This window comes from Paralichthys olivaceus, chromosome 6 (assembly GCF_024713975.1).
Source record: "Paralichthys olivaceus isolate ysfri-2021 chromosome 6, ASM2471397v2, whole genome shotgun sequence".
In the NCBI taxonomy this organism is placed as follows: Eukaryota; Metazoa; Chordata; class Actinopteri; order Pleuronectiformes; family Paralichthyidae; genus Paralichthys; species Paralichthys olivaceus.
Genome location: NC_091098.1, coordinates 23,059,500 through 23,085,515, shown reverse-complemented (window position 1 = coordinate 23,085,515; position 26,016 = coordinate 23,059,500). Strand labels below are relative to the sequence as shown.

Below are 26,016 nucleotides of genomic sequence, written 5' to 3'. Positions count from 1 at the left end.
AAAGAGAGAAATCATTTGACTGCTGTTATTAAAAAAAAAAAGACTGAATAGTTGTTCTTATGATCGAATTGAGTTCCTGTGCAGACACGTCAAATATAAAGCAATCAATCATCAATCAAGTGTTAATTGTATAACCCATATTCACTATTTGTCTCATAGAGCTTAACAAGCTGCGACCTCCTCTGTTCTTAACCCTCAACTACCTGTGAGGATCCCTCTCCTTCGTTCATGCTCTCCTCTCTGCACCCTGGCTGTTACCTGTTCTGGCTTGAGCCCCGGCGGGACCCATGCGTACTCCTCGGAGGCACAGCCCGAGTCGTCGTCGGAGATGGAGTGTCTCTGGAAGTCTGATACCAGCTTTGTCATCATCTTCTCCAGCTGGCCCGGGACAGAGCGCACAGCGTGCTCCTCTCGCACACACTTGCAGTGCACGCAGATTTTCCTGTGGAGACAGGGACAGTGTTACACTTCAGCCCCGGGGACTTTTTTTTTTTTTTTCTATAGATTTACAACACAAGCCAAAAACTGATCAAATGTCAAATCTTTCAATAAATACAGGATGACAGGCGGGTTCTCCTGGTGCTTCAGGTACTTCAGGTGTGAGACACAGTGTTAGACTCTGAATCTGATTCAAGACTTTCAAGTTATGTCATCTGCTATTTTCTGAGAGCTGAGAAATCAGGAAAAAAAAAGAAAATATATCAAATATTTTTATCACCACCACCAAGGAGGTTATGTTTCCTCTGTGTTTGTTTGTTTGTTGCAGGATTAAGCAAAAACTAGTGAACGGAATTTTGTGGAGAGGCTGAACATGACCCAAGGAAGAGCTCATTAAATTTAGTTGTGGATCCAGATTAGGGTGCAGATTCTTTTTCACTTTCTCTAGATTTGTGAGTTGTTCATGGATCTTGATGGGGGTGTTTGGCCTTGGTGGAGGCATGTGCTCTACACGTGTCATTCTGGTGAAGCAGTGAAGCGAGCTCCTAAAACAAACCTAAACACTTGAGTTATCTGCATATATATAAAAACACAATATTCATGCGGCCACTCCCACAGCTTGTTTCATGAACAGACTTCGAGACAACATGTCACAAACCAGCCCACACACATTCTTCAGGTTGACTCAACCAGACTCCCCGCTGCCAGAAATTACTGATACAACAGTTGTCACAAAGAGAACAAAACTTCATGCCCTCCTCTCGCCATCATCTCTCCAGAACCATTTATCTCTACTGAACGAGGAGGAAACGAGGTCACGGGTATAAGCCAGGCTGTCAATCCCGTGGCAGTTAAGAGAGGGAGGTGAAGATGGGAGCAATAATCTCCCTCCGCCTCGTAATACAACCCATCTTTCCCTCGTTATCCTCGCCACATTCAATCTGGCGGTGGGTGTGTCTTTGTGTGTGTGGGACCGGTGGAGTCAGAATTAAGCACCTCGGGCTGAAGGCGTCTCGTATACTTGAATGGATGCGACACAGTGGCCATATGCAGCAGCATGTATTGCATGTGTACATCTCTGTTGCGGTTGCATAACAGCCTGCCAGCTGGAACTTGTGGCTCAAGTTCACAAGGCACAAAGCTGCTTTATTCCTGCACCCATCCCCCACAGCCGAAAAAGACAACACACACACACAACTGGTGAAGTTTGTGAAAGCTCGACTGATCAATCGTCTCCTGTCGGTAACAACGTCTCTGTCTCATCCCTCTTTACCAAACATAAGTTAATTGTCGGTGAGTTGACAAAACAGAGACACAAACTAATACTGTGTGATCCCAGGATCTTTTCTCAGGCCCAAACACAATACATGTTTATAACACAGCACATGAACGCTGTCCTGTCCTGGCACCTTATAAGGCCATGATCGCCAAGGCAAATATAAATAATAGTAAACACTCAGCTTAGGCTAAGTCGTGTTGGCACAGATCTGGTCCCAGCTGTATTTCTGTGAGCGTGCGTTAACAAAAGAAGGGGAGGGGGACGCCACGCACATTCCTACGTAAATGGGTAGGATGACACAGCCGGAGACCTGGCATGGGGGGGGGGGCAGATGGCAGATGCACCACGTCTCACCCCACCAGTAACCCACTCCCCCACACACACACCACCGGCCTCCCCGGCAAGATGAAAGCGTTTACAGCAAAGGTTTAGTCACGAGCGGTCGCCATCCCTCACATACAGTAACCGAGAGAAGACACAGGGACAACCTGGATGAAAAGCAGGAGAGTCTGAAGTCACATCTCAATCTTGACATTAAACCTGGTTTGTGCACGACACACATTTAAATACACGCCTGCTGCCTAAATATAAACTAGAGGGACTCACTACATATACAAGAGACACAGAAATGAGGAAGCAGCGTCTCCACAGCAGTGTACTGTGTATTTTCAACATCCAGGAGAGGTTTTTTTTTCCATCTTCTGTCTCCTCAGCACGTGGCTGTTTCATTCGTGACTTCACTAAACTTAACAGCAGAACATTTCTGAAGGGTATTTCAACACTGCAATTTACCAAGCCCTGCTGTGCTGAGCCCTGTCCTGTTCAATTATCTGAATCACAAGCCTCTGATGTAATACAACCAGGCTTTGTCCCCCCAGGATGTGAACATTTGGTACAGATGAGCCAAGAGCAATATCATTTAGTAACGTTTCAAAATGAGGGAAAACACCTTTGTTTGTCCTGATTAGACTAAACTTTAATACAATCTCTGTTAACTTTCCCTTTCGATAGAATTGAAAAGTAGTGAAGCAGATCTACGATCAGATTTTCGACCCAAGGCTGCGTTAAATAAACAACATGGAGGAAAATCAGCTGATCCTCAACACGTGGCTTTTTACTCTTATATCATGTAAATAAATAATTATGTTTAAAAAAAAAAGTATAAAACAAATGTAGAAGTTTTAAAAGTATTAAAAATGTAGACTTGTTATTGTGGTATCAAAAGTAATGGTGTTTTTTAACACTAGTATCATATTGAAGTCGATATGATTGTGGCTCGATGTTTTGATGGTAGCTGCTGATTAAGTTTTATAATTTAGTAAATGGCGAATTGCATTGTCACCAAACTGCAGTCAAAATTAGAGATTAAATGATTTAGTTAAATAATAAATTAATTCCTGTAGTTCCCCAAACGTCACTGCAGGGGAACATCCGTCCATTTGAGTGACAGTGTCGAAAATAAAAGTGTACAAACAAATGCAATTAATTAACTGTGTATATTCAAACTGTGCAGACAAAAGCACCCAGAAAACAAATACAAAGAAACTGTACAACACTGAATATATAACCAGCATTATCTGTTATTAACAAGGAGACACAGCAGATGCTGCTTTGGACAGAGATCCACAATCTGCCACTAAATCTTTTGCTGGACCAAAACACTGTTAGTGAGAGTGAGACTGCTGCTGCATCTGCTGCTACGAGCGTTGTCGATGGTGCATCTCCTGTTTGTTGGCTATAGATTTTAATCTGCAGATTAATTTACTTGATTAATTATTTGGTCTAAAATAAATAGGGAAAAATATTTAGAATTATGGCTTGTTTTTTTGTTTTTTAAAAAATAAAAAGTCTAAAACCTTCAGATATTCACTTTACAGTCACATGAGAAAAACATAGAAAATTGAGAAGCTGCTGCATCAGAGAACATTTGACTTTTTTGCTGATATGATCAGAACAAGTCTCTGTCCACTGACTAATCTATAAATCCACTAATTTTGCACTTCTATTAAATAAAACCGAGGCATTAAATAATTATAACGAGACAGATTTAAGTCCATATGAAGGAGCAGGATGATGGAAGACATAAATGGGAGGATGTTGTTTGCCAATGGTTGAACTGCTGATGGAGAAAAGTACGGAGAAGGTAAATATTGACTGTGCAGATCTGAAATAAACTCATTTGAACTCCAACAGCTTTAATTAGCTTTGGCTGAGGGGATTGAAAATCATTTTAATTTTGTCCAACACAGAGATTAAGGCTGGCTCGCCCCTCCCCTGGATCCCACACCGACTGACCCGAGTGTGGCCACTAATAAATCGGCCTGTGAGTAACAGCACAACCTGAGCGTGATGTCAGGTGAACAGTTGTGTGTACAAAACAACATGAAGTCAGGCTGTGACACACAAAAGAACCACACAAGAAAAAAAAAAAACTGTGGATTACTCACATCTCCAGACATAATGACTGTTTGAGTTTCTAGTCGCTTTAATCCTGTTAGACAGTAAAATGTTTTTTCCATTACCTGCTGTAATCATGACAAATTAGCCCAGGTTGTTCTGCAGGTGCCGTCCCATCCAGACTCTGCTGCAGCTACAAAGGTTTGCATGTGACAGACGTCTCCTCCTGCTGCTCTCTGCCTGTCAGCCTCCGTCACTGAGGGCAGGATATTCTACAGCAGCTCCTTCTCCATGTGCTAATTTCTCTCTCTCTCTCTCTGCACGGCTCTTTTCAATGTCCCCTCCACCCACCGACTCCCACCCTCCTCCGAGCTGATAGTGGGCTCAAACAAAAGACGTCACGGTGCCGAACACGACCACACAAATTGCAAACAGCGGCTCTCATGATACACGCATGTAATTCTTACACTTTCATACAAACACAATTACATTTTAGTTTAGCCCGAGAATTTACTTCCATTGCTTTTCAAAGACAGGAAACATCAGACTCTGAGTGTAACAGTCATGAGGAGTGAACTCACAGTGTCTTCTCTCCCCTGACTGATTCACAACAGATGGACGATTGTTGCTTTGACGCAGTTATTTTAAAAGTGGAGCAGATTTTGAGCCTGTGAGCAACGCTGTGTGGTTCTGTATTTGTCACCGTACGTGAATAGGATGGACACGCATGACAGCAAAAGTGTCTCTGGTGCAGGATCGAGCAGACAGAAGGAATCTCACGACGCGTCTCTGAATTCATTCCAGCTCATCTGACTTTGGTCAGACCCAGTGCGATTAGATTCTGTCTTTTACTAACATTTCCATTCAACAAGTCAAGAGTCAACAATGCTGCTTCGTGTTTGATAGACACAACTTTTACAAATAGTCAGTTGATCCATTCATCAAACTGGTGCAGCAGTTAAACATGTCTGTTTGGAATGGGCTGTTTTCTCGGCCTGTGGTGATGCTGGTTGTGGTTTTCTTTCTGAATCTGTAAAAGTGACCTGGAGTAATTGAGCCGCGCCGCAGATAAAGACTGAGTCCACAGAAGCCTGAAGCCACCGCTGCTGCACAAAGAGCTGTTCACCTGGAAGTTCAGTGAAGCTCGACTCGCAGAAACCTGAACTGGAAAATCAGTTGTGGTTCATATTAGATCGATTTCTCTTCGACAACTCAACAACTCCAGCATCAGAGTCAACAACTGCTGCAACAGACACAACATAGAGCTGCAGCAAATAAGTCAATTGATCCATCAGTCAACTAAAATTCATCTTGCACCAGCTCCTTTAGAGATTTTCAAATTTTGTTTTGTTTTATAGGACAGTAAACTGAATATCTGACATAACAAATCACCTGAAAGTCACCTTCACTCTCTTCACTGCTTCACGTTCACAACAATAATAAGATGTTGTAAGTTATAAATTAATATATATAATGTAAAAAGCCAATCATGACGATCAGACCACTTCCTACAAATACATCACGACTCATTATATATGATAAATACTGAAGGGCACACAGGGTGGCAGCTATAAAATAATCCTGTGCTCTGCATGCTGCTGCTGCTGGTGTGATAATCCATATCTGCAGCTGACTTCGGTGAACCCTCCTCAGATCTGGTTCTGAGAGACAGATGGGCCTTGTCCTATAACTCTGCCACTAATTAGACTCTGAGTAATTGCCACATGGCCATCCAGACTAATAGTGAAGGCGACTTTGAACACTTTTTAAATGTGGCGGGGACCTGTGGGTCAAAAGTAACTTAATTCACTCACTGCTGGGCAGCGGAAGCACCATCTGCCCCCCCCCCCCCCCCCCCCGCCCTCCCCGCCCAGTTAGAGCTCTGTCTGTGAGAGCTCGGGATGAAGATGGATGACTTCCCTCTCAGCGAGCATCAGCAGCTGAGCCTGTGGTCACTCGGCTGATCTTCTCCATCGAGGAAGGTGTGACTCGAAATTGGTTATTAAAGAAGATGCAATTAGCGGCAGACTCTGGGGTCTGAACAACTGACCCCCATACATCTCAATCATTTAATCACTTTCAAGTTCCTCGTTCTGCCAGAGCGGCTTAAAGACTCGAGACGTCGGAACAAGACGTTTCTCCTTGTCGGTGGTTTGTGATCTTCGATAAAGCACGGCATTGTGTTCATGCTACACAGATTAAACGTACTGTAAACAGATCGATGTGTTCAGGGGCCGCACTTGCAGCGGCGTGTGAGGTAGAGCGCAGCGCACATGTTTTAGATTACATCCAAACTTCTTTTGTCTTGACCTGAATAGAAGGAACAGGACTGAATGAGCTAAAAGATACAATTACAGTCTTTTGGTTACAGGAACTACACATTCCTGGGTCTGTTGTTTTATTCAATCCAATCCTACAGTCGGCTTCGGCCGTGCAGCGTCTGCGTAGAACTGTGAACTTATAGTATTTGTATACCAGGAATAAACTTTACTTCTTTCTTTCTTCATCTGTTCTTTATCTGTGTGTCAAACCTGGTGAGTGTTCTCTTCATTCTGTATCATACAAACATCCTTCCTTCACTCATACAAGCGATCTGGAGTCATTTTCTACAGTTAATTGTTGCATAAGACTTTGGCAAAACAACGTCTGGAATTTAAACCTTCACGTTCGCCTTCGCCAAGGAGGTTTGTTAGTGAACAGGATTGTGGAATAACCACACAACCAATTTCTTTGAAATTCTGTAGAGGGGTGGCGCAAGAGCCCATTAAACTTTAAAGTGGATCCAGATAAAAAGGTGAACACTTTCAGTTTTTGGTGCAGATGCAGATTAAGGGGCGGATCCAGGCACTTTCTTTAACATTTTCTTAAATCTGTACATTTATTGTTTTTAAACTGGAGCCTTTTCATTTGACATATTTTATGTTGCTGTATAAAACTGTGTTAAGTTCATTTCTCTTCAGCAGATACATATAGTGAAATATATGTTATATTGGTTTTTATGTCCACTGTTTAGGATCAGGTTTTAAAAAGAAATGTATTATTTAGGTTATCAGACCACTTTCTTTTTTTCTTCATGTGATTTTAAGCTCTGGTGAGCGCCACTCTACTTTTATATATTAAACCTGGTGAAATACAATCTGGAAATCAAAAGCTACAGTAAAACAGAGAAGGGGAGGAGGGGGAGGGAGACAGGGGAAAGTATGAAGTGGTCGAGAGGGTTAGCATCTCAGCAGTAAGGCCTAATCTTATTAGTGTGATTGACAGGATTAAACTAACCAAGAGACCCAACCAGCTGGATATAAGGAATAAAGAGGAGAGAGAGAGAAAAAAGAGGGCGCTCAAATAAAAGCATGAGAGAAAACCGCTTAACAGAGGAAAATAAACTGTTGCTCAGGAGAGGTTAACAACTGCTGAAGTACACACACTGACTTTTTAAGTGGCTCGTCCCCACATTTAAAATGGTTTTACAATATTCAATAAATCCTTTTGCTGCAAAGAATCCTTCAGTTACAAAAACACAACATGGACGTCCTACGAAACATCTTTACACTGAGTAGAGGTTCAAACATCTTTACACTGAGCAGAGGTTCAAACATCTTTACACTGAGTAGAGGTTCAAACATCTTTACACTGAGCAGAGGTTCAAACATCTTTACACTGAGTAGAGGTTCAAACATCTTTACACTGAGTAGAGGTTCCTTCGTGTCCAGATTGATCTGGAATATCAAGCGACAAAATGCTTTTCACCTTAAAAGCCGCCTCGGGGGCTAATACACCATGTGGCCTTGTTTTTAGTACAATAAACTGCAAATGCTACACTGACATAGAAACAGGTCTTAGGTTTAAATCGCTGGAGCTCGGTTATACGACACATGTTGCAGGATGACTACTGGTAATCCTGCTGCTCCGTAGCTCTTCTGTTTTCCCATGAAGATAATGCCAACTCAAACTAAATGCAGCTGCTGCAGATGTGTAAGCTTAATGGCACTGGTGAGTCTATATAGCCCTGGAGTCTTTATGGCCGCGGAGACACAACGACGGATTGTATCAAGCGTCATGCGTTGCCCTGACTGGGTCATGTTTGTTGTCTTTTAATGTATATCTGCACTCATCGTGTACACAGATCACAGTTAAGCTGATTTCCTTCGCAGGCACTGTAGCTGTCCCTTCAGAGTTGTGTGCAAATACACACTGAAACACAGTTTAACTCCTGAACAACAGTTCTCACATAAGCTGATATGCATTAATAAGAAACCAGCGTGCACAAATTTAAAATCAATAAATCTAATGAATAAATCAGATACAGATTTAGTTCCTGCTTACAGCCACACACTACACACTGTGACGTCTTCGGTAGAACAAGTAGTTTGTCAGTGAAAGAAAATGAAAAGTTAAACAAGAGCATCTGTTTTTGTGAGGGAGTCAACACACCAATATTGTTTCTTACACAGTCGGCATTCCTGTGCACAAAACAGCAATAAAATAAGAGACCGATCGATATGAGCCATTCACAGTATCTGTGTTTGTCTCAATTACATTTCCTTGTCATGAGGCCACATCTAGAGAATTACTGTCAACCTTTAATTTTTTTTTACTACCTGATATCTGTATCAGCATCAGCCCCGAAGAATCTATTGGTCAGACTATATTTAGAATAGTGAGTTTTGTTTTATTGAAGGTATAATCTAGTCCGAAATATTTAGTTATCGGACGGTGCTTTTAAGAAGCTGAATCTTAACAATGGCTGCACAAAATCCAGAAATCTGGAGAAGAGATTGTGACCGTTCCAAACAGAGTGGAAGAAAAACATTTCCTGCAAAGGTAACAGGCAACACCGTCAGTGTTTATGAGTCCTACAGTTCATACCTCCAGCCATGGACACGGAAGCCGGGGCACTGGTCTCCACAGCGCATACAGGGCTGACCTCTGTCTGGGTCCTCTTCCTCCTGCTGAAAACAAAACACAAGCTCACTGCAGCTCACATCGTGGAGTACGATTAATACCGAGTTAGAAAATACAGCTGAAACACACCGCCGGTGTCGCACATGGCCACAGAAGCATCAACATCACATCGAGTGAGAGGGTGAGTGATGTTTACACTTGAGCCACCAGCAGAATGCACTTAGACTCCATCACTGCAGCCTTCAGTTGAGCAGCGTTTGTGATGGATTATGGGTCGTCTATGGATGATTTAATGACGTCACATGCAGAGTTATAATGAAGGCGTAACGTGTGAGTGCAACTGTATAGATGAGACGCATTTGACTGAGAGCAAATAAAAACTACACCAGTGGTCGGGTGGTTATTCTGAATCCACCAAGAAGGTTCCAGGATCGAATCCCAGTTCAGTCGTTGTCTTTCTGTGTAGTTTCAATGTTGTCTCTGTGGCTGTAGGTATCTGTGGGGTACTCCGGCTTCAGTCTAAACATGATCTGCCTAAAGAGGAGAAGCGGTATTGATAATCGATTGACCGATATCCGGTATCCTGTGCCGACACTGACGTAACTGAGCAGATGTCACACTGACGTACGCATCCAGATTCCACTGTTTGATCCTTTAGTAATAAATACAACTATAAATGTGTAATAAAACACTTTAAAGCTCATTACTAAATGCTGTGGATCAAGTAAATCCTGTATTAATCCAATAGTAAAGCTTTTTCTCTAGGAAGTGTTCATGTGATCTTCTTCATAATACCTACAACAACGATGATGATGTTCAGAAAGTATCAGTATCAGAACTGGTAGTGGCAGATATTGAACTGCAGGTACTGGAACTGCATCGAAACTGAAAATCATAATAAGAATCATTTTCTTTCTTGCAGCTCCTCCTCACTGCTTCTTAACCAGGGTTAACCGGGGTTAAGAAGCAGGACTACATCTTGCAGTGGGAGTTAAACTTGACATTCCTCAACCTCTGGGTAAACCTGTTAATTTCACATCAGTCCTCAAATTCAGCCTCACGGGTAAATTGAATTTTGAGTCCGAGGAGCGCCACGCTGCCTGTTCTGAAGCGATAACAGAGGAATATGTAACACGTGGAGTCAAATCTCAAAAGTGCCTTTCGCCAAAAGTGCTGAGCGGTGCATCTGACTAAGCCACCAGCATGTGAAGCTTTGCACTAAACCAACTAGCGCCTATCTCACTGCTATTCCTGCAGCCTTGTGTGTGTGTGTGTGTGTATGCATGTGTGTGTGTGTGTGTGTGTATGCATGTGTGTGTGTGTGTGCATAGGGCACACTCTGCAGACACAGGCCTCTTTTTAGAGATGAGAGGAAGGAAGCGGACACAGGATGAGAACTGCACCCTTTCCCTCTCAGTGCAGTCTCCACTTTCTTTCTCTCTAATGCCTCCACTCCACTGCACCTCTCATATCTGGTGCATGTGAAGAGTTCACTGTTGATAGGGATTTTTTTTTTCTATGTTAATTATTAGCTCTTTTACCAGATTGGTAAAAACAGTAATTGCATAGTGATATCTCTGTGTTTGGTTTCCTCTCTGACACTTTTGTTTTTCTGGATTATTTTCCTCATTGTTTTCTGCAACAGCTGGAAATGTTTTTAAATGAGCTTCGTGCACAGAACTTAATGTTAAACTTACTTTCAAACACAGAAACTTGAACTTTACCTTTAACACACGAGCGAGTTTCACATGAAGACAAATACTCCCATGACGCCAAGTTTAATGAGCAAAGCAATAAAATGAAGATATGTGACACAGCGAGGTACCTGTGCATACCTGTTTCCTTTTCCAACCCCACACGAGAACAGCAGCACGAACAACTTCACCAGAAGTATTCACTTCAAGCCTCATTCCCAAGCAGAGTTTTCGCAAAGAACATTATCAAACTGCAATGAATGACTTTGATTAGGACGACTTGGAGTTTGCTTTGCTTATCTAACTGATAACTGAGGTCTGCAGGGGGGCTGTAGCAAGGGTTTTAAGTGCTTTACTAATGCACCGAGAAACCACAGAGAGATTAGCGGCTTGTTTTCCTGCACCTTTGAACATTAATCATGTGTTTTTCAATTAGAAATCTTTCTGTGTGTGAAGTTTTCAGAGCGGTTCCAGGGTGGAGATGGTAGCTTCACCGCACAACATCCAGTTTCGTAGCAACATGAACTAGTTAGTCCAGAATAGTCCCCACATGCCGACTTTAAAATGCCATAGTGTACACAATGCAAAACAACACACACACATGGATACAGTACAACCTGTGTCATGCAGCCTTATTAATCACGACTTTGAGTATGTTAACAGGACCAGGTATGAAAGGTGACAAGACGGGCTAAATGAATCGTACAGAGATTTCAGGGTGACTGAACCTGTCAGTTGTTATTTAGGTTTCAAACACACAAACACACACTGTACATTTAACCCTGGTGTACGGCTACACAAATATTGCATTTATTAAGGTTACAGAAAATAAAGGTGGATAGCTGCAGGATAAAAACGCTTCTGGAAACTGTAGCCGACCTGGGATGATAGGGTGTTACTGACTCTCCATTCAAACCGGGAAGAAATGAAATGACACTTTATCTGTTCGTGTTCTCAGCGTCATTCTCCTCCACTCGGTCACGGGCAATGTTTGACCTGTTTTTCTTCAAAAGTGGAGTTTGAGGAGTGGGAGCAGCTTTAATGAATTTACGTCACGACTTCTTTATGATCGTGTGTTGACAGAGAACCTCTCGTTGTTGCCTCCGAACCTCTTTGAGAATCCAAACACGAGCAATATGTAACAGACTGCAGAGTCACCGGAGAGGCAACAACACAAACCTGAGAGCATAGGGTGGAGATAATCATGGGTTTGTTGTACAGTTACTTTGAATGGTATGCATTGTATTGCACACAAATATATATGTACTTCTGTTTCAGGTTTGCCTCCGAAGAACTGGCTTTGGACAACATATGGAAATTAGCATGATTATACAGCTACCTCACTCACAGTAGTTTGATAACAGTGATGTTCATGTTGATGTCTGGAACAAATACTGAGATAACAAGTCATCTGGAACTCCAGAGGCAGAGATTCGATCAGCTGTGAGTTTAAAAAACACCACCTCCGGCAACTGAGGTTCATTTTTCTGATTGGAAACAGGCAGTGTAATGTTAGCTGATGTAGAACGACGTCCACTGTGTCTCGCAAAACCTCCTCTAATTATTTTCTGCTTGAATTTCTCGGGGAGGTGGATCCGATGGATGTCTGTTCAAATTAGATTAAGCTCAGCAAAATGATCCGGTTTGGAAAAAGTCCAAACTGTGGGTACACAAGTAACGTCTCTCTTCATTTGCGGCTCGTTGACGCTCCCTCACTCTCCACCGGACCGTCCACAACGACAAAATAAACTTGTGACTTTCTCACTCACTTCAAGTTTGTAATGAAGAGATAAGGACGGGTACAAGTGACGCAATCAATAATAAAGGATTAGGAATCCTGAGAAAAGCCTTAAATTTACTTGAAACTGCTTTTTTTTTCGTTGTGTGTGGACAGACAACACGAGAACATTTGAAATGTTCAGTCCATTTCTGTTTATTTTACTTAATACTTAACTTTCTCTCGACCTTCTGTGCAAAGTGAGATAATGCATATCATGTTTTGGTGCTTTTCAAATTTAAATGACTTAATTAATGAAAGACGACCTGGAGATGATGAAACCGTTCACCCTGTTTCTAATTAACACTGCATGTGATTAGAAAATTAAACAACTATTTTTCCTGCCACCTCTCAGCTGTTGTTTCCTCCTTGTTAATCTAATTGTGGAGGAACCTTGAATCTACTGACTCTATTTTTAAGAACCACATGTCAACCTTGAACATTACCCGCTGGCACTAACTGTTACTTTGCCTTGAAAGTCTCCTTATCATGACGCCAGTGTCAAGGCTGCACAGAGACGTAAAGGGTTTCTCATGCGTTTCCTCTCAGTCTTCCGCAAAAAGACAGTGCGTCAACTTCGTGACCCGACGACGAGGTCTGCCTATTGTGCTGTGCGTGAAGGATGTGAGGGAAGTGGTGGTAGGAAGTTTCTTCTAAACCGAACGTGGGTAAAGTAAATACTACAATCACAAGTTCACATGAGCTCACATGCTCACGCTGATGTTTCGTATCAGCTCCCTCACTGTTTTCCAGCAGGTTTCATCACATGGCCTCCGTTTGCTTGAGCTCTCTGTTGCTACCAAGTAACCGTGTAACCAGGTAATGGGCAAACTGAAAGGCGGCCAATTCTCTTATCTGACATCAGGAGGCGACCACGTCGACTCAGCCGGGGCCGACTTGTGATAAGAGAAGTAATACACCTGAACGTTGTCTTTGGGTCCTCACTAAGAGAGTCGTCCTCCTGCGGTGCGAGAGAAGGACTCTGAAGAGCTTTTCTCACCAAAATAAGAGAAATGTGACATTTGGATGTTGTTGCTCTCCTCGATGTGCTGCGGTGCAGGAGGGGTTAAACATTAACAGGAGAGGTCAGGGGTCGGCATGCAGAGTCGATGCACCTCTCCTCACTGGACAAGATCAGACAGTTTGCAGGCAGAGAGTCTCCAGGCCCGAGAACAAGGTGACAACTAAACTGTTTCTTAGAGATCAGTCTAAGATCTGAGCGTACGTCCACCATATCAATCAATGGGAAAACAAGTGTCCCACCATGTCTTTAGATCTGCAACATCTGATAGCAATATCTAATCCTTATGTTCCCAAACTCCGACTGAAACAATCGCCTGGTTCATCCATTAGTTGAACAGAAAAATAATTAATTATTTTAATTATAAAAGGTTTATCAGGTATAAGTTGCCCTTTAATTGTGTTTGTTGAATCAATTTCTATCTCTATTTCATTTAAATTATTGTTATACGTCTTCACTGTGTCTTTTATTGTGGAGCAGATTGTGATGACTGATCTGTCGGTGCTAGAAAAATCCACTTTACTTACTCAGTATCAATGGAATGAATCATTAATTACATCCTTATAATCTACAAATAATTAGTTTGCAAACAAGTACAGACAAAGACATGCATCTTTTAGAAGTATTACAGATATACTCTGCGCTTATAAACATCTGTGTAGTGAAATGATCTGTGATTCACTCTCGAGGTGCTGGTGTAATGAAGTGTCACATCAAATATTCATGGTTTCATGAATACTGTAGTTAGTTGTTGTGAGTGTGAGGTGGGAACTGGTGTCAGAGTGTTTACATGCTGTTAGAGCACTTGCGCAAAAGGACCTGTTGCAGGATCTGGATCCTTTCACAGAGAGATGTTTGCCGACATGAAAACTTTTATATTACAGAATAAACAACGCAGAGAAGACGTGCACTTATGTTGAAATATGTTTTTAAATGCTCCCTTGCTGTTTTGTCTTGACGCCTCTTATATTTTACGCAAAGCACGTTGAAATGGCTTGTTCTTGAAATGTGCTACACAAATAAACTCGCCTTGTCTCAGATTGTCTAACTTCAATTTCTATACGTCTGGTTGTATTTCAGTCATTAAGAGTTAATATTAATTATAACACAAGAGTTGAGGAGAAGAAGAATTAATATTCTTCGTCCACTTCAATGTGAGCGTAGGAAGTTGCTGCAGATCCAGATGTGTCACCAGGGCCACACAGCTGTGAGCTCTGGAAACAAGCCTCATTTGCTGTGTAAGCTGCCTGCCTGTGTGTTTGCGGCTGAAGATTTAACAGAGCTTTAATTTGCTGCCGTGATGAAAACACGACACATGCTCCTGTTCCATCCAGCACATCCCACAACCTGCTCAGGTACAACACCATGACGTAGCGTGACCCCTCCTGACTTCACCTGAGGCGCCTGGACCGAGTCAGGAAACACAGACCGGAGTTTTCCAGAGAAGGACGATTCAAACAACAACAACTTGAAACTGTGTGTGTTCGAAAGTAGAGGGACAGTTTCCCTCAACAACAATCCACCCGCACAGGCGCCAGGTGAAGGTGGGACAGAGTCTCCGGACTCTTTTCTGAGGTTGAAAAAAACCCCCAACGAGTTCGTTTGAAAACACAAAAACGAGAAAAGAACGTGGAGGTAAAACACTCGATGTGTTCTGTGGCGGAACTTTAGACCCTGTGAGAGTTTGTGTGAAGTTGTAAAAGTGAAAAGACAGAAAACTCACCGAGCGGCTGGAGCGTCGCTTCTTAGACCCGCGGAGGAACATGATGGCGACGACGAGGAAACAAACCGTTTCCCGAGAGAAGAATAAAAACCAGGAAACAGACGTGAGGAGATTTAACACAACACGGTGTGTGTCCGTCTACATGATGTCTCTGTCTGACTCCTCTGAGCTCCTCGCTCCGCCGCGCGCACACACACACATATATACACACACACACACACACACACACACACTCCACCGATGACAAGTTAGTCCCAGAGAGGCGCGTGCGACTTCTGGTGGAGCTTTTCAAAGTAAAACCGTAGTTACTCGTTGTGCAGCTGCAGGATCCAGATGTGAAACTGCTGAATGAATGAATGAATGAATGAATGAATGAATGGATGAAAAACAATCTGAAAAAGTTTAATCAAGTTAAACATGTCCGATGTAACAGCATGTCATTTTTTTTGGTTATTATTTGTGGACAGCATTTAAAACAGAAAGATATAACATTTACTTTGAAAATATTATTATTATTATAGTTGTTGGCTGGTGCTGCTTTCATTAATAACATGATTACATCTGCAAATATCGCTCCAACTATTCACGTACAACTATTCACGTACACTCAATACTGTTAAAGTTGTTAATTAATTTCCCGAATGTCACACTGCAAATTTAAATGTATATAGTTTTGTATTGTCCAACTCTTTTCATCGCACTGTTCGACCCTGTGAAAGCTGCATGTGACAAATAAAACTTGATAATTCATTCTAACAACCAGTCTGACAGAACTTAAATAAATATGAGGGTTACACAACTGATCCTGGTCTCTCGCTCTTCTCTCCCCTCTTTTTCACATTTATTGAGCTAAAATAATACTAAACGACAACTTGATGAATGTTGAGTGAATATATTTTATGAGCATTTATGGGTCAAAAGATTTACTTTTAATATATATTTTTTTCTAACAGACTAATCTCGCTTTTATTTAGAAGGTGCCAACGCTTAACAGGTGTCCTGGCAGTAAAAATCTAACTTGACAAAGCTCCTACTTGTGTCCACAGACCTGAACCATGGACACCAAACTGATGCAAAGTCTTTATTTCACCAGGCTACAAGGAAGTTGACTGATTCTGCACAGTCTGCTTCAATCTGCTGCTTGGTGAAAACCCTGACGCTTCTTTAAACTTTATGAACAACACAGATAAGCTTGAGGGGGAAGATATCACTGAACTCAGGCTGCTACAGCAGAGGCATCATGGGGAAATTGTTTGACAAGTCAGCATGACCCAGAAGTTATTATCATTCCACTGTAGGTCTTTAAAATAACAATACAGAAGTTATTGCAATCAAAAGGCAGTTGAGGGACACAAAGAAGCAAAGGGCTTTTATAATGTGATCTCGAAATGAAAAGTAGGGAACCGCATGTGCAGCAGAAAATGTGCAGATGAGATTAAAGATCGATAACGTGCTGCACGAGGTCGATCAAGATTCTGGTGATTGTGTAAAAACCAAGTTAATTTCTGATCATATCTGGGCGCCACCAGCCTGAGGGGAGACTCACACTGACACAACAATAACTACATGAATATCTATTTCTTTCCAACGTTAACTCCCTGTGATTAGTGACCGGAGCTGTTTCCAATCTAGCAATTCATTCTAGATAATGTGTAACAGTCTGCTTCCCTCTAGTGGCAATCGTTTAGATGACAAGTCTAGCCCTAGTGTATCCAGACACATAGGCTATTAGATGAAGTGGTGGTTGAGTTGTTGGATTGTGTAGTACGAGACATAAAAGTGTAATTCCAGTGAAAATGGCTTTTATTTCCCAAAGCTTGTCTGCTTTGAATTTTTAAGTTACACACGGCAGACTCCTGTAAAAAAAAAAATTTTTAAAAACAAGGCACTTTAGTTGGACAAATAATGAAAACGGCCAGAGGACACAGTTACACAACATATTAAAATTGTATTGTATCATGTATGTGTTTTTTTTTCTTTAGAAACTGAACTTTTTTCTTCATCTGCCACATGTACTCAAACAACCATACAAAAACTGTACTGAACTACTGGACTGTAAAAAGTGTCAACTGACAAAACAAATTATTCTGCACCTTAAAAATGTGTTAAAATGTAAGAACAAAAAAAGAACACGACCTGAGCAAGAATCAAAGTATACAGGTAAAACTTGAGGATGACACTAGTTCAATAACAAATGATGTGGTTGAAAGTTAATGGATGTCTAATGATGCAAACAAAACTCGGATTAGTTCGAAACACCCAAGAGTTTGATGATAATTGACGGAGAGCCAATCGAATATTTAGGATTCAGGAGTAAAAGATGAATATGACAAGAGGGTGGCTAAGGAACTGTAACACACAGGAAGAAAATGTTTAAACCACAGAGAAACCTCCAGGAAAACACAGACATCTAATTCAAGAAGATTATAGTTATGATGTTAAACAGCTCAGAAAGCATCCATTCATGTGTCATTTACTTCTGACGTTCAAAATGGCAGTTACTACTTAATACAGCAGTGCATTAACAGTAGACATGTATCAGACAAGCTGCGTGATGACATCAACCAAACTTTTACACCGTGTGTTGTTTACAGTTTCCCTTTTTTAATCAGTGGTACATCGAGGTTGGACTAAAGGTTTCTGAGAGGATTGCCTCATTATTTCTTCTGACATGCAGTCACAGATGTTTGGTACCACTCACTCAGGCTGTGTCACCCTCCTCTCAGGCGCAGGCCCCTAAAACAAATCTGTCGTCTGTTCACACCTTTCAGTGGAATTGATTAAACTGTGACCTGTTCATTTTACTGTCCATCGTCTTCTTTGCTCCACCCTTTTGTTAACGTCTGCATAAATGTCCTCTTCTTCTTCTTCTGCTGCTGCTGCGCTTTTAACACAGGCACAAGCGTCTTAGAGTGTTTAAACTCTGTCGTCTGCAAGACAAAAAGGCCAGACATTGGGGATTAGAGAAGAATATAAATATATTGTTGAACATGTTATGGGATCGTGGTGAAAAATGTTTGTTGCTCTTACCGGTGGAAGCTGCCGTGTGCTGCCTCGTGCTCTTGATTTGCATGAAGATGGTGTAAGTATCGTAAGCGAACAACAGGCTGGCGATCAAACCAAACACCTGAAGAACAACAACTCAGGGTCAGAATAAGACTCATAAAACTTTGATTGCAGCAAACATTGAAATTAAATACTGTAATGCAGACATAACATGAATTACCACCTTATGGTTGTTTGCCTTCACCAGTTAGTGCAGTTTTAGTCATCATACTTTTTTTTTCCAGACTCAGTGTGAGGTCAGTAATCTGTGAGTGTAGGTGAACGTCTGTGCCAAATTTGGAAGGATTCATTAATGAAATATCCTCAAGGTGTTCCTGATACATCACGAGAACAATGACAATATGAAGTGTTTTCAGTGTCTTGGTTTCACTGCAGCTGAAACCTTCCATATATCAGAGAAATAGCAACATCCAGTGGCAAAGGTTTAGTACTGCAGCAAAGTGTGTGCACAGACCATGGAGGGTTTAGACTTTTCAGAGAGATTAAAACAACGCATACCTCACTCGCTCTCATCTGTAACACCCTATACCACCGCGTTAAGGAAAATAATTGATACCAATCCCCTAAACATGTCTGTACTTTTTCAACATTCACAAAGAAATCTCTGAGAAATCAACAAAAAAGTTTAAAACCCCCACCCCATCTCACAATGTTAAAGAAAGAGAAACAAAACAACTGAAATGTTAAAAACACAACCTCCTTGGTGGAGGAGCTGATGTCTCAGCTTCAGGTGTGTATGTATAAACAAGAGAGCAGGATTAAAACTAGCAGAGATTGGATTTACACAAACCACAGGGAATGTTGTGGTCAGGAAAAGGGAAATTTACCTTTAACCGACAGAGCTCTAACAGTAGCATAAAATGATAACGATAAATCATAAAAATAATAAAAAAACAAATAAATAAATACATTAATTAATCAATGACATCAATAATTAATCATAGAATAAAATCTGGACTTGTATAAGCAACAAAACATGGGTGGCTATTTTAACAGTGATACTGGAGACACTTTGTTAAACTATTATCTCATTGAAAAACATTTTATAACTGATGCTTTGTAAGATTTCTAACTTTAGGCCAACAATAAAATCAAACATTTGGGACAGCTCACAATGACGTGAAGTTGAGCCTCTGAAACACCTGAACCGTAAAACTGGTAGTGACAGATTTCTAGATATGTGTCTGAGACATTGCAAACTGTGACAAGGGCCATGTGTTCTCCACTTGACTTAAAAAAGGAAGGAAGTGTGAGACTTATGAAAATTTTGTGATTGTGAAAGGTTTCAGAAAGCAGTTGAGAAACCACGGTGGCTTAACTTACCCCGCCTGCGATACGAGCACCGTCCTGGGATCCTCCAATGACACAGATCAGAGAAGTGATGATGTAGAGGACAGCTCCGATACCGGCACGGAAAAGATCCTGTACACAAGGAGGAAGCAGAGGATGAAGCATTGTGCAACCTTGCACATGTGTGAGTGTGTGTGTGTGGTAATCCACATTGAACACTTACACTCCAGACCCAGTTGACCACTTGGATCTGCTTGTCCAGCTCCATCATGAAGATGGCGAAGAAGACCATGGCGAAGATCATCTCACAGATGGCCACAGCAGAGTAGCCTCCATACATAGAGGCAGCATAGCAGATGAGGATGATTAAACTGATGAACTAAGAGTGACAACAGGAGAAGAGGGAGGTGGAGAGAAAACAATAAAGTGAGAACCAGAAGGAGACTCAGGTATAATTCTGACCTCCAACAACTGATAAACTCTATCAAGCTGCATTAAATGACATTGTTGCTTTGTCCAGATCCACGTTAGAACTGTATCATTTATTTTTTTGACCAATGTCCCATCGTTTCACCAAGTTTTGTGGAAACGTATTCAGCAGTTTTCGCGTAATCCTGCTGAAAATCAAATGGGTGAAAACATGGCCTCTTTGGTTGATGCTAGCATGATTTAAGATCCATAATGCGTCAAGGTTATGCCAGAAATCTATGCTGCGTTTTAGCTGCTTCTATGTGTTAAACTTTGCAGATCACAGGTTGCAGATCAGCTGCAATTCACCCGAGAGGGGACGGGTCATCTCAGTGCTCAGTGTCCACTCAATAGTCAAGATCAGTCAGACAGTAAATCACTCCAACAAAGCCATCACTGTTGTAGTTGTGTTTACTCCAACCAGTTCACAATTCAACATCCACACAAGGTCAAGAAAAAGTACTTTCTGCACAAAAACACTATTAATCTGACACTAGATTACATTACACTGTCAAATAACACACTGTCAGTCGATCACATGCTGCCTCTTATTAGATTTACAGTGAGTGTTTGTTCCATCAGTCATATCTTTTCATGTGAGGGAAAAAAATCTGAGTGCATTCTTCTCAGTCCATTCCACTGAAACGCTGCCAACGTGGAGAAATCATAAATGTGGGCAGCCGGCGGCTCAGAGCCTTTCTGCTGTCAAACTGTGTGGGTAGACGTTTTCACACAACAGGAGCATACACTCACTGAGCACTTCATTCTGCACACCACCCTGATACAGAGTAGTTCCTCGCTTGCTCCTAAAACCACCTCAATTCATTGCGGCATTAATTCTGCAAGATGTTGGAAACTCTGCTTTGAGGCCTTCGGTCTTGACATGATTATGTCACAGAACTGCCACATATTTGTTCACACTGCTGATTTCATGTTTTACTGCATCACAAAGATTTTCTGCTGGATTCAGATCTGGTCCTTTGAGGTACACTGGACTCAGCGTCATGGTAACTATGGTATATTGTGGTAAATCAATGATTGTTTAGTATTAATTGTCACCGTTACACCACCAGTAGCGAGGACGGTTCACACAGGACAGGCCAATTCTATCGATTCATGCTGTTGATAGCATCAGACTAGTGTTCAACTGTCCAGTGTTAGAGACTTCTTCATTTCTGATCTTCTCTGACAGGACAGGAGCCCGTCTGCTCCTGCTGCCGTCCATCCACCTGGAGATGAACCATGCTGTTTATTGTGAGAAGCTTTCCTGCCCATCACGTAGTAAAGCATGTTTATCTCAGACTGTAGACTTTCTGTCCTCTGACCTCTCTTATCAACAAGGCGTGTCTGTCTGCAGGAATACTCAACCCAGACCATATGGCACCAATCACGTTACTGGGATCACATATTTTTCATTAATGTAAAACTTAGATTTAGTATCTATGAAAGGTGCAATATAAATACATGTTACTTGCTTAACATTCATTACAATGTAACACAAGGAAAATCAACTAAATCTCATTTTTGAGAAGCTGGAGTTTGATGCTAATTACAGATAAAATGTCTGTTAATTGACTTATTGACAGTCGATTAATTAACTAATTGTTACAGCTTGACTATATTAATACATAGATATACTTCAATTTTTTTCTTTTACTTTAAGTCAATATTTGTTTTTTGGAATTGTTATTTTTGCTCTTTTTATATATATACATATATATTTATATATATACACACCCCTTTTGAATTACCCTGTATTTGATTGTTTATATTGTATCTGTAGGTAAAATTATTTTTTTCTGAAACATTTATCTGCATTGCTCTCTTGTGGCAGGTAAAATAATTTATTATTATGTGACGCTAAATTAATCCATTCTGAGTCAGAACTTATATTTTAAAGAATCACATTTTGCACATTGCAGTGTTTTATTCTCAGACACAGACAACTTGGAGGCCAGTGTCAAATCACAGCGGTCTATACGATACACACATGATGTAAGCGACTCGACGCCCACCCGACATCTGTCACTGCTGCTTCCCCTCCCCTCCGCCGCAACTGTTACACAAACTCGCAGCCCGACAGCCCGACCCATCAGTGGTTGATGTGTTCTGGGGAATGGCACAGACTGCCTCTGTAGAGTAGCGAGCTGGTCGAGGCCAAGGCCCCAGACAAAAGAGGCTCTATTCAGGCCAGAGTAGCCATCATACAGAGAAACACCCACTGCATGGGTCCCTGAGAACAAGAAAGGCTCTGAGTCGTTGACACCTTTCTATTTTCCACACAGCGATGGATCTGTGTGCGTGGCTCAGCTTTTAAAGAATCGCAGCTCGGATCTATTCACATCCCTATAATGAGCTGCTCTTTTAAAACTGACTGGAGGGAAATTGTTCTGAACTGTTGGCTAATTATAGTCAGCAGCAATATGAGAGCCAGGAGGTACAGTGTTGTGCAGAGATGCACAAAACAGCCATGGTTGCTAAGGATGTCACTTACATTTTGGGGCGGTATTCAGCACTTGCTGTGGCTAAACTCTTTACCATGTGCGTTCAGGGCTGAATGGAAAGTTTGGTTTCATTTCTTCGCCCAAAGACATGAAACCAAACTAGTTTCACCCTTCTAAGAATTTCCGATCAGGGGGTAACCAAGGACAAATGTCCAGTCAGTGAAATTTCCAGTCAGAAAACATTGACTTGATCATTTATTATTCATAATGCGCAACAGTAAGGTGGAAGATCAACTCAGTGCATGAGTCATCCTGACTTATCACTCACTGCTTAACAACGTATCACTCTGCTCTACATGGGTGTGACTGTGAGCTGTATGTTGTGCTGCTGCTTCAAACATATTCAAGTTTAGTCCTGCCACTGACAGGTTCCATATAACAAAAGAAAAATTATATACATGTCATTTGACAGGGCGTGGAAACCTTGCTGTCAACCCGAAATGTCAAAAAAAATCCTTTTAACTTTTAAACTTAACTCGCTGTAGATCTGAAACTTGGAATCCTGGCGGCTGTGGTTGAAAGTCTTATTTCCCATTAGATTGGACATAATAAGCACTAACGACATTTGCCTTCCTGTTTCCCTCCCCCGTTCCTCTCCCTGCATTGTAAACTATTTCAAATATCCAAAATCACTGATGACTTCCTTAGGAGCAGAGTCCTGAGAGGCAGAGGGAAGAGCAAACTGGGTGTTGAGTCCAGCGAAGCACTAACATGTATCCTTGAATGGCACACCGGAGATGTGTGCTAAGCAGTTCACGCATTCTTTGTTCCTAGGGGCCAAACTTCACACACAGCCTGGAATTTCCATTACATCCCAAAAAAGAGAGAAACTTTAGAGTGGGTGGACTGCTGACCACCAGCATCTGAGACCCTGCTTATAAAGAGCTCTCTGAGTTATGAGAACAGAGCTTTTCATCACTGACACAAAGAGCTTTCCTCATTTTTTAGAAACGGGGAAAGTAAAAACACTGTGGCACAGTAACACATTCAGTTCTGTGAAGGCTACTGAGATAAAACAGAGCATGTGCACAGAGAGGAGAGCCAGATAAAAACTTGGATTCAAATCATTTACTTATGCAAAGAAAGAAAAACATACGACACTCAAATTACTCAATTGCAATAAGTAGATGTCCTGCTTTCAAAATTGTAGTTACTTAAAGTACCAAAAGTAAAGACATACTTTTATCAGAGACTTAATTTTCATTTTTCTGTTTTCACGTACCATGTTGGTTTTTATGCAATTGTTCTAATTTAGACTGTTGATTTTATAACTAGTCTGTTTTTGTTTTGCTGCCAGTTTGTGGATTCTGAAAACTTCTCTATAAATGAAGTTTATGATTAATATTATTATTATATTATTATGATTTATTATGCAGACTGGCTAACTATGTTATTGACTCATTACTACTGAGGCAAGTGGAACTTCATTGTTGCAGTTGGTCAAAATCAGGATTTTTTTGTAGTTTAACTTGTAATAACTACCGTGTTCATTTGTTTGTCAACAGGATTTACGAAAAATTACCAAATGAATAACCATGAAACCGGAGGGTGAGATGGGAGATGGGCCAAGGGAGAAGCCATTAAACGTTGGCATGCATGGGGACAAAGGGGCGGGTCCGTCCTTGTTTTTCCACTGTCTTAAACATTACAAGATAGGGCGTACTTTGACTATGTTCCCATGTAGGGTCCTGATATATCATATATTTTTGCATTCAAAGTACAAATGTGCACAGTGATGACTCTGAGCGTGAAATAAATGCACTTTCCTACACTGGAACTTGTGTAAAGACTTAAAGGTCAGAGTGACTCCTGTGTTGGGAGAACACGCTGCTGTGAAATGCAAACAAAAGGCCTCCATGTGAAAATACTGGTCACAGATAGAATAAATAAAAAGTTTTCCGCAAAGGAAGCGGTTGCCCTCGTGCCACAGGTCCCTCATTGTTGCTGCTGAGGTGTTGCTGTGGCTTTTCACTTTCCTCCTGTTTGCCAGATGTGCAAAATAAAAAAATCTCATGTGGCAGAGAGAAGGAGGAGAAGGAGGAGAAGGAGGAGGAGGAGGGAGGAGGAGAAAAATCACTTTTTACTACTGTGTGAAATACATTGCATTTACTCTTCACCATATTTGGACCAGTGTTCATCTGCAGCCTACAAATAGTCTGCGGCCTGTGACGGTGGGTGACGTTGGGTGACGGTGGCCGCAGTTAACCCGCATAACCTTATCTCTGCCATTAACACGCCACATTCGGTGCTTTGGTGTCAAATGAGAAAACAAGAGGAGCACATGTGACAGGTGAGAGACCCCCCCAACCCCTCCCCCCCCCTCAACACATGCTCCACATTCCGTGTCGACCACGCTCACAAGAACACCATTAAATAGAAAAAGTAGAAAATGGCATAAATCAATTAACAAGCACCCGACATCTGTGCACACACACACACACAAACAGAGAGACAGACACACACACACACACACACACACACACACAGACACACACACACACACACACACACGTTGAGGTGTAGCTCCAGTGAAAGTTAGCCGCTCGGGGCTGAACTTACGATTTCTGCCGCGAGGATCACACCTTTCTGGGTCTTCACGTAACTTGTCATCTTCTCCAGGCAGTTGGCTCCGGGGCTGGAGGTGGTCGCGTCCGCCATTCTGCGACAGTTAACTTATTTCTAGCGAGAGTTAAAAAAAATAATAAAGCTTCCGACGCCAACAGCCGAGCGGACGAACTAAGTTAGCGGCGGGAAGTTAAGCTAACCGTCGGGCGGACGGTTAGTTTTTCTGTTGAGTCAACTTCTCCGGAGAGCCAGGGGGAGGAAGAGCTGGGGGGGCTGCTGAGGGTGTAATAATCCCCGGTTGGTTTCACGGTCACAGCGGATCTGCCTCGGAAAGAACAGTGTGAGGGAGGAGCCGGGGAGCAGAGGAGCTGAGGGACCCGGGGACTGAGCGTCTGATCGCGGGGCGTTGTCTTCTTCACCCAGGAGCCTCTGGTACTGCTGGGCACCGAGCTGAGGCGTTCAGGGGCGGCCCGGAAAACCCACCACTCGCGATACCCGTTGAGCCGCTGCCTTCAGGAGCACCTCGGGAAAATCAACAACGACGTCACACCCGAACGATCCACAAGCTCCGGTCGTGTTAAAGGTGATAGTTCACCGAAAAAATGAAAATGCACTCATCATCGACTCACCATTATGACGATGGAGGGGTTGGGTCAAAGTGTTTGAGTCCCCGAAACACCCCTGGGGTTACAGGGGTAAACAGCTTTGCAGCCAAATCCAATAAGTTTCAAATGTAAAAAGTAAACAACAGAAAAAAACATTGGGCCCCGACATTCAAATTTGACCTGGAAACGGTTTTATTTACAACATGTTTTTAGCTTAAATGTTTCGCTACCAGAAGTGCGGCTCCAGTGGAGGATCTCAGCGGTCATTCAGGTTAAAAACATGGTGT

The 26,016-nt window shown here is 41.9% G+C and overlaps 2 protein-coding genes and 2 long non-coding RNA genes across 5 annotated transcripts in view; 2 read left to right on the top strand and 2 right to left on the bottom strand.

The window, feature by feature from the left end:
* The window catches only part of LOC138410563 (uncharacterized), a 2,119-nt gene extending 1,821 nt beyond the window's left edge, over positions 1-298 (top strand). Inside the window, exon 3 of the long non-coding RNA XR_011243272.1 lies at positions 160-298. This is a non-coding gene — a long non-coding RNA (uncharacterized lncRNA). The remainder of the gene's footprint in view (positions 1-159) is intronic.
* The window catches only part of prickle3 (prickle homolog 3), a 20,891-nt gene extending 5,399 nt beyond the window's left edge, over positions 1-15,492 (bottom strand). Inside the window, exons 1-3 of one of the 2 annotated variants that reach the window (XM_020095860.2) lie at positions 15,232-15,492; positions 8,981-9,063; positions 259-442 (exon numbers count right to left, since the gene is read on the bottom strand). In XM_020095860.2, the coding sequence (XP_019951419.1) occupies positions 259-442; positions 8,981-9,063; positions 15,232-15,273 (309 nt within the window). In that variant the 5' untranslated portion in view covers positions 15,274-15,492. The remainder of the gene's footprint in view (positions 1-258; positions 443-8,980; positions 9,064-15,231) is intronic. The other variant, XM_020095861.2, reaches the window with a different exon arrangement.
* LOC138410564 (uncharacterized) lies at positions 15,217-18,155 on the top strand. Its single transcript, XR_011243273.1, has 2 exons — positions 15,217-15,357; positions 16,278-18,155. It is a non-coding gene; the product is annotated as an uncharacterized lncRNA (long non-coding RNA).
* On the bottom strand, positions 17,017-26,016 carry plp2b (proteolipid protein 2b). The gene is made up of 5 exons (XM_020096417.2): positions 25,119-26,016; positions 19,811-19,966; positions 19,621-19,719; positions 18,262-18,358; positions 17,017-18,161 (listed from the first exon to the last, which is right to left on the bottom strand). Exons 1-5 carry the CDS (start codon positions 25,215-25,217, stop codon positions 18,148-18,150), a joined length of 465 nt encoding a protein of 154 aa, XP_019951976.1. The 5' UTR covers positions 25,218-26,016; the 3' UTR covers positions 17,017-18,147.

Excerpts from the sequence above, each read along its gene's own strand:
- plp2b (XM_020096417.2), bottom strand. The coding sequence starts at position 25,217 with ATGGCGGACGCGACCACCTCCAGCCCCGGAGCCAACTGCCTGGAGAAG. Across the intron at positions 19,720-19,810 it reads TGGTCAACTGGGTCTGGAGT|GATCTTTTCCGTGCCGGTAT; the intron begins GTAAGTGTTCAA and ends CCTTGTGTACAG. Across the intron at positions 18,359-19,620 it reads GTGCTCGTATCGCAGGCGGG|GTGTTTGGTTTGATCGCCAG; the intron begins GTAAGTTAAGCC and ends GTTGTTCTTCAG.